This window comes from Macrobrachium nipponense, chromosome 13, assembly GCF_015104395.2.
Source record: "Macrobrachium nipponense isolate FS-2020 chromosome 13, ASM1510439v2, whole genome shotgun sequence".
In the NCBI taxonomy this organism is placed as follows: Eukaryota; Metazoa; Arthropoda; class Malacostraca; order Decapoda; family Palaemonidae; genus Macrobrachium; species Macrobrachium nipponense.
In genome coordinates this window covers 44,639,208-44,648,155 of record NC_087206.1, presented here as the reverse complement: position 1 = coordinate 44,648,155, position 8,948 = coordinate 44,639,208, and the positions used below count along the sequence as shown (strand labels likewise).

At 41.4% G+C, this 8,948-nt stretch overlaps 1 protein-coding gene across 1 annotated transcript; it reads left to right on the top strand.

Annotated features, from left to right (window-relative positions):
• The first annotated feature begins 5,149 nt into the window (after window positions 1–5,149).
• Window positions 5,150–8,706, top strand: LOC135225462 (uncharacterized). Its single transcript, XM_064264773.1, has 2 exons — window positions 5,150–5,692; window positions 8,523–8,706. Exons 1-2 carry the CDS (start codon window positions 5,249–5,251, stop codon window positions 8,616–8,618), a joined length of 540 nt encoding a protein of 179 aa, XP_064120843.1. The 5' UTR covers window positions 5,150–5,248; the 3' UTR covers window positions 8,619–8,706.
• The last annotated feature ends 242 nt before the right edge of the window (window positions 8,707–8,948 follow it).

Below are 8,948 nucleotides of genomic sequence, written 5' to 3'. Positions count from 1 at the left end.
AGTGCTTGTAGCAGCTCCCCTGATGCAAGAGATCGACGCTCCGTCCTTGGTCAGCGCTTCTCTGCAAGAAGACCACTGGTCCAGACCTGGAGTTCGATCGCCAACCCACGCCTGCAGTCCTCCCGCCTACTTGGTTCTGCTGGTAGGCAGGGTAGGAGTGTCAGGTCTCACCTGTCCCTTCAACCTTCCTCAGGCTACACGGGAGGAACGAGGTGAACAGGAGGTGACCGTGATGAATGGTCTTCTTACGGTCCGTCCACAAGCCTGGTTTGGTCTTGGGACCAACAGATCCTCGCTCAGTGGTTGGAGGAGATCGTGCGGGGCTGTGAGGACGATGACGCATCCCAGACTCTTGGAGTGACCATCACCGCTGTCATGTGACGGATCCCGCTGGGACCGCACGAGCAGAGACCGGGGTGGGCTCCCCCTTCGGTCCTCTGAGAGGTTTCGACCCCGACGAGGACTGGGACGCGTCAGAGGACGGTATCGGCTCTCTCCTGTCAGGTGCTCGCTCAGCCTCACCCAGACGACAGTCACGGTGGCGGCAGACATTGAGCTACAGTACAAGTTCGTAACCCCCTCCTCGGGAAAACGTTTCTCCAGACAGTAACATTTTCCTAGACTGAGCGGCCATCACGCACGGTGGATGGCTGCTTGTACTTGCTTCTCCGACTGCTAGTTCCGCTGGGAAGGCGAGCGAGTGTCCAATCTTCCTCCCCCATTCCCTCTCTCCCTATGGCTGCGATGGGAAGGAGAGGGATCCTGCAGAGCGTTCTCCGTAGGATTCCACGTCAGGGACTGCATTCCTGGAGGGACCTTTGGGTCCTACCGGACGTAAGTCCCCGTCGTTGAGGAAGGATCTTGCCCTATCCTCGATTTCTATGGGAATCGGGAGGACCACCACCTGATGATCGACTGACGAATTCGGGGAGGGGAAGGTTTTGCCAAGCGCTTAGAATTCTTGGGAGTTTTTAGCACTCTCCGAGTGTTCTGGTCTTCTACGATCTGCAATCACTTGGGTGAAACCATGGTCCAGAGTGGGCGAGACGAGAATCCCAGATAATTGTTACTACGATAATCGGAATTCTTGCCGAATGCTGGAATTCCTGGAATTTATAGTGTTCGAGGGAAGTCCTGCTGCTGAAGGAAGAATATCTCGGGAGGGGCTCAGCCTGGATGGACCTAACGGTCTGTCGCCTCAGTAGGCGGCCAACCCCATGGGTAGAGAAGAACAGGTGGGAAAATCCAGTTCGGCTTGATCTATCGTCTTCGGTATCCTGTTATCACCGTAGAAGTCTTCCTTCGGGAAAACTTCACCTTCGCTCTTCATTAGAGAATGAAGGGTGTTGGCTTCCAGCCTTATTCTTGTTCTCGAATGGAAGAGAATTTAGGATGGATGTCTATGTACAGGAACCTACAAATATACTACGTATATTGCTCCCGCAACATGCTTCTGTTATCAGTTGAATTGTCCGAGGTGTAGGCACATACCGAGTTAACTCTAGGGGTTGTGACTGAGACGAATAGTATCTTTCTTAAGTGAACTGCAACTCGGGACTGCCCTGCAAACTCCCAGGAGTTTACCAGTTTCGATTTTGAGATACTTGTACTGTTACAACAACACCACCACAGCGTTTGCATTCAACGAAATACGTTTCGATTAAATGCAAATGCTAGAGCATATTGTTTTTTGCGCTCGATGGTCTAGACTGAACGCATTCTTTTCTTGGAATGGATACATGGCGAGAGCTAGCGTTGTATGGGCTGCCTGCCAGCCCTGCCTGCCGCAGCCCAGTACCAGCTGGCTCTCCAGATAGTACGGTCGGATTTTGTCTCTCTCTCTGCGATGATTGACTGCCGAACCGAATCTCTTCCCAGCAATCACAGACTTAGTCTTTTGTTGGTTGAATTCTCGCATACATGGATGACCATCTCTACTGCATCGCCTTTGACATTGCGAGAATTTTCAGACAGAGATATCTCACTAGACTTGCTATCATCTTTCTGTTTACTGCACGGTAACAGAAGTCTGTAGCCTAGTCTCCCGCTGCTTTGCACCTGCCGCTGCGATGACGCGGAATGATTTCTTCAGACATCTGAGTTTGTCTTTTAAATATATCTAGTATTTGTAGGTGTGCAATTGTTCATTGTTCACCCCGAATTGTAGATGTATAACGGAAGACATCGCCTGTTCCCCGCCCTGCCAGCTCTACTTCCAAGTTATAGATGTCCTCCCTGATTCAGCCCATGAGAAGCGGTTCTTCAGGCAGTACAATCCCTGTGTTTTCATTACAACTCCGACTTCTCACCGAACAGCAATGAAGTAGCGGTTTAGCGTTTTCAGTCCTCTGTAAAACAACAGGGATTAAGCCGTCTTCACGGATTGGCGTCGTCGACGGGACTTTTCTACAGTCAGAATCTTGCGAGTTAACTTCTCTCGATTCGGCTGTGAAGACTTAGGTCTGCATTTACCCTAGTCTTTCACTGGCATATAGTATTGTTTCTCCTTAGTTGAGACTCAACTATTATGAGAACTTCTGTCTTGCCATCAGAGACCTTGGTCTATAGACGGCCATTGACTTTCGTCTGTTGGGCACATGCCTTGAGAGAATCATCATCTCGCCTTCCAGGATTGGTGGCAACAGATAGACGATTTGTATGGTCTCTCGGCGTAACCCTTCAATAGGCGAGGGTCACATGAACTTCGCCTCTGATGCATGGACGGCTCGCCTCACACAACCGAACGCACTCAGTCGGTAGCTGTCGAAGCATCCAAGACCATCACGAGCTACGCTGTGGACTTTGTATCGGTTGATCCAGATCAGTCATCACTTCGTCCTACTGTCGTGTTCCAGTACCCATAACTATCGACACCCACAGGAGTGTCGGTGTCTTTATCCACTGCAGAGACGACGAAATAGTGAGAGACTTCGCTGTAGTGGTATACGAGACTGCAAGAGACTTCGCTGCAGTGGGATATGAGACGCGAGAAACTTCGCTGCAGATGGATAGACCAGTGGACGGGTACTGGACATCACTACGAAGAATGTCGGACAGGAAGATGGATAGGGCATTGCGACCATACCTTTCTTTCCCTTTCGGGACTTCCACATGTCCTTGGAACCTCATCCCTGGACCAGTGGTGGATGCTTACAAGATGTGTTTGTTTCCCAGCTCCTTCAAGAGGACAAGTTGCATCTCGTCCATGGTGCGCAGTTGTAGAGGTAAGAAGGATGCGAGAGTGACTGGCTCTCCCCCTTCCCCACGCCTCGTCTCTTCATTCCTTCTATTTCGTGTTGAGGATAGGACTCGAACTCACATGGCTGTCGGACGATTGATGCTGTAAGCCTATACATAAGTATCCTTTTTATGTTTCTTATCAGAATCATAGAAGCAATCCCACTCCTTCCTCTAGCAAGGGGAGGAAGGAGACTGACAATAATGCAAACCCTTCCCAGAACTTTGCATTAATGTCTCCAACGCCAAATATTCTTCACAGCCCTTTTTTGATGAGTCACGATTCCTCACTCATTTTGAAAAGGCCCAGAAGTCTGACTCTTGATCATGCAGCTCCTATACTCCGATCAAGTTATCAGAGGCAGCAGGGCACTCCTCCTCACCCTTACGACTAGGAGGAGTAGCCTAGGTGCGCAGAACTCCAGTCAGTTCTCGAGGCTTGCTAAGATTCCTCCTACCAATCAGTGAGTCTTCCTTATGTTAAAGGACCGAGGGTTTGTATTACGTGTTTGAACAAATTACAATTTGTTGTAAATTGTTTTTTTCCTAACTATACAAACCTTAGGTCCTATAACAAATATGCCCACCTTATGCCACCCCACCTCAATCTGAACCTGGGCTGAAAGGCAAAGAAAGTTGACTGTTCACATCTGGGCAGGCTAGCCTGCCCCACGGTAGTTACTGCCTAACCACCTTGTTCAAGATTTAACGGCCGTAATTCCAGCTACGCCGTAAGTACATTTTCTTATGTTAAAGGACCTCAGGTTTGTATAGTTAGGAAAAATACAATTTACGACAAATTGTGATTTTTATAGTAAAACCAAGTAATTACATGATCAGAGCCCTCCTCCCTCCCTCCCCTCTGTTGAACAGAAGCATATAAACAGAATGATCTAGTCTGCTGTGTCGTTCTGAATCTAAACTGATGCGAATAAGTGGAACTAATAATTATGTAATTACTGGGTAAGTATGTATAATCAAAACTGTTCTATTTAAAAAAAATGTCATATTTCAACAGTATTTTAAGTGGATGGTATGGAGGGATGTGATGTACATGCATGTGGGTGCTTACAGTTAAGGCTTGTAGCTTTGTGATATGCTCTAGGGATGATTAACTTGTGCATTCCCCAGAAGTGTAAGTAACTTCATGCTTAAAATCCACTGCTTTCTGAAACAGCCTTTTCATTAGATTGGTCTTGACATATTTCTTACATGTTTGTTTAGTTACGTAACATATTTCCACCAGAGATTAACCAGATTACTGTAGCATAAGGATTTATGACATTATCAAATTTTGAATAGTACTATTTCCTATTCAACTACATATAAATTCTTAGTTTCAGATATATTTCTGATCAATGTTGAATATTTTCAGTGTGTTTCCACCAGTTATAATAAAAACAGCACCGTGGACTAAAGAGAGAAGACTTGGATGGGAAAGAGCGGTCAGATCCTGGAGGCAAACTGAAAGGACATGGTGAAGAAAATACAAATGAGAAACTTGATTTAAAAAGTGAAACAGAAGGCACTTCTCGGACGCAATCTCTTCACGGTAAAGTTTTTGCGAAAAATTTAGCTACTGAAAAAACAGAGGCTTCTGTTACAAAGTCAGGTGGACAGGCATTGCAGATACAAAGGAAAATAGAAAAACTCCCGGTGGGAAAATGAATGCTAACTTTACTTCTGGAAAAATTGTAAAGGTGAAAATAGAGGAGGTTGAAGGCAACAAGGATGGCTGAAAAGGCATTACTCATAGTTAAAGAAACTTGCACAGATACCAAAAATCTGTAACAAGGAAGGAAGTACTAGCAGATGCAGGCTCTGGTCAAAAGGTGGACCATGGAATATTATCTAAACAGAATGTGACACACACACTGATAGAAAAAAGAAAAAAGTTCTGTTTCACGGGAAGTGAAAATCACTCAGAAGAGTGGAACAGCGCCTGGAAACGGCACGAAGTGCAGAAGTACAACAACGGCTGGAGGAAAGGCAAAGAGCAGCAGTGCATCAGATGCAAGCAAAGTGGAGAGCATTGCAAAACAGCAGCACAAAGAGAGAGGCTAATGTTGCAGGAGAGAGACAATTTGTTAAAAGTAATAATAATGATCCAAAAATGTCAGATTGTGGTGACATGCAGGTCAACCATACCTGTGCATCAAATAAGAATAATGTAAATGACAAAAAAGACAATCGAAGTTCACTCTTCAATGGACAGTCCTCAACAAAACCCCAGACAGTTGCGTTTGATAAAGCTGCATCATCATCACCAAATGTCAAGTTTATCAAGGAGGTCTCCAAGAGAGTGCATAAGGCTATGGCTATGGCTACCACCTCTACAAATAATGGAGCTGTGTCTTCAAGCAAAAGCACAAGTAAGGTGTCAAGCACGTCAGAAAACAGTGATGCAGAGAAGAGTACAAATGAAAAGAAATCCATTGAGGATGAATTGAAACAGGTAAGGAAGGATCTCTATTTTCACCATTACTTCACCAAGTTGAAGATACCATCATAGATTTTATCAGTAGGCAGAACTAGTTTTTATATAGTATCTGTTGTAGTATTTTTTTAGTCTTCCTTGTTTTTCCATTGTGCTGTCCAACTCCTGTAATTATTACATCTTAGTATAAATGTAATTAAGTTGCATTCCTTATTACCTTTAGATCTTTGACTTCATATTTATTTTTTGGATATCCATAACCATCTTCCATGTCTTGAGCACCGAAGTGGCTGAAGGTTGGTCCCAGTGCTTTGGTTTGTATTCTAAATTCATTAACCCTCTTACGCCGACTGGACGTATTTTACGTCAACATTTTTTGTCTCCCGTGTGCCGACTGGACGTATTTTACGTCGACTTACAAAGTATTTTTTAAAATTCGCAGAAAAATACTTATAGGCCTACCAGCCTAAAACTTTTGAATCACGCGCCTTGGGGGATGCTAGGAGTTCACGGATCAAGGTGTTGTTTTGTTTACAATCGTTACGCAGGAGCGCGCAAGCGCGAATTTCTTTCTTGCCGCATTAAAAAGTATCTGTGACACATCTCTGAAACAATATTTCGTCACTTTGACATAATTTTTGTACCATTGTAATTAGCCGTTACATAAGTATTATATATGAAAAATGTGCGCATTTTTATGTAGAATACAACATTATAATACTCATGATTGTAGCTTTTATCAGTTTTGAGATATTTTCATATAAATAATGATAATTGCCAAAATTTCAACCTTCGGTCAATTAGACTCTACCAAAATGGCCGAAAAACGCAATTGTAAGCTAAAACTCTTATATTTTAGTAATATTCAATCATTTACCTTAATTTTGCAACTAATTGGAAGTCTCTAGCACAATATTTCAATTTATGGTGAATTTATGAAAAAACTTTTTTCCTTACGTCCGCGCGGGTAAACTTCCGAAAAAAATCATTCATGCGATTGTGGTAATGTTTGCACCATTTTAAAATTAGCCGTTATATAAAGTTTATAATATGGAAATGTGCACAATTTCATGCACAATACAACTCAAAAAAACAACCCATGGTAGTAGCTTTTATCAGTTTTGAGATATTTTCATATAAATAACGATAATTGCCAAAATTTCAACCTTTGGTCAAATTTTGACTCTACCGAAATGGTCAGAAAAAACGCAACTGTAAGCTAAAATTGCTTATATTCTAGTAATATTCAAGCATTTACCTTCATTTTACAACAAATTGGAAGTCTCTAGCACAATATTTCGATTTATGGTGAATTTATGAAAAAAATAAAATTTTCTTTATGTCCGCGCGGTAACTCTTCCGAAAAAATCATACGTGCGATTGTGGTAATGTTTGCACCATTTTAAATTAGCCGTTACATAAAATTTTATATGTGAAAATGTGCGCAATTTCATGTAAAATACAACAAAAAATAATTGTAGGTTGTAGCTTTTCTCATTTTTGAAATATTTGCATATAAATCACGATGAAATAGAAAAAAAAAACCACGTTCGGTCAACTCTGACTCTACCGAAATGGTAGAAAAAACGCAATTGTAAGCTAAAACTTTTACAGTCTAGTAATATTCAGTCATTTATCTTCATCTTGAAACAAAATCGAAGTCTCTAGCAAAATATTTAGATTTATGGTGAATTTAAAAAAAAATCTTTCCTTGCCTCCGCGCGTGGATTCTCCGCCACAAATCTCCGAAATACGTTACTTACCATTCTCGGAATATTTGCTCCGTTTCATATTAGGCATTTCATAGAGTCTTTATATGTAAAATGTGCGCAATTTTATGTAGAATAAAACGAAAAATATTTGAAGGTTGTAGCTTTTCTTATTTCCAAAATAATTGCATATAAAAAATATATATATAAAAAAATTCAACATTCGGTCAACTTTAACTCGTCAGATATGGTCGAAAACTGTAATTAAGTAAGCTGATACTCTTACAGTATAGTAATATTCAATCATTTGTCTTCATTTTGAAAGAAATTGGAAGTCTCTAGGACAATATTTAGATTTATGGTGAATTTTTGAAACAAATATTTTTTACGTCCGCGCATTACGAATTCATGCATTATTTTGTGATAATATTTTCTGTGTTGCTTTTTAATCGTTTTTACAATGTGTTATATACCAAAATGATTGCAATTTAGAGTACATTACAAAACAGGAAAAAAAGTAAACTTGTTACCTTTAACCGTTTTGTGCGACAGTGCGATTTGAATACAATTATATATGAAATTTCGTTTTGCGCTCTCATATATCGCATTATATATATGATAATGATAATTTTTTTTCATTTCTGATGGTTGCATACTAAACTTCAGGCAATGACAAAAAAAAAAGAGCCAAAAATGAACTCTTAATCTTGAAAACTAAGCGTGCTATGATTTTTTTTTTTAATATTTTTCCGCTTCCGCGCTCACTCTGAAACACCTCCGGCACACGGGTAGACAATTTTTTTTTTACCGCTTTGGCGTAGAGGTTAATCTTTCGATTAATTTCAATGGTCAGTCATTCACAAATGTTTCTGAGCCTAGCAAGGCGCTTCTTTTTTTCACCCAATTTATTACACCCTACACTTGTGAGGCAATTAAATCACTGTGTAAGTGAGCAATGAATTTTTGTTTTAAGCAGGCTGTATTCATGTTGAAGTAACCTTGTGCTTGGCTTTATTTTGATTGATTTTTTGTGTTCTCCGATGGAAATTGGAGAATGATTGTAAACATTATCTTAATTTAGGAAGTATATTGAGATCCTGGCCACACAGTATTCTGTACAAAAACTTGCCATTCCTCAGGAAGATGAAGATGGACCTTGGGTGAATGATGAAATCAAAAAGCAAATTGACCTGCGAAATGGAGCATACAAAACTCTTCTTGAAGAAAAGGGATGAGAAAGTCCTAAACTACTATCTCAGGTTGAAAGAACGTATCAGGAAAATGATTGCTCATGCCAAGCAGCGTCACTTGACCGGAAAAGCGATGACGTAAGTCCTGTGTTAAGGCACGTGTAGCAGAGTAGCAAAAACTTCTTAGCATTTGGTTTTGTCATCAGTTTTGTAGATTGTGCCTATTGTTGTTGACTATCTTAGATTTTTGTTTCTTATAACTGCTTCATATTAGTGCTCCAAGTCATTTGTCTGCTAAACAGATGAAGGTGCCTTCTGGAACTCCAGCTCTCTTTCTGTGAATCTGCACAGGTGCCAACAGCTCTTTTCACGTCT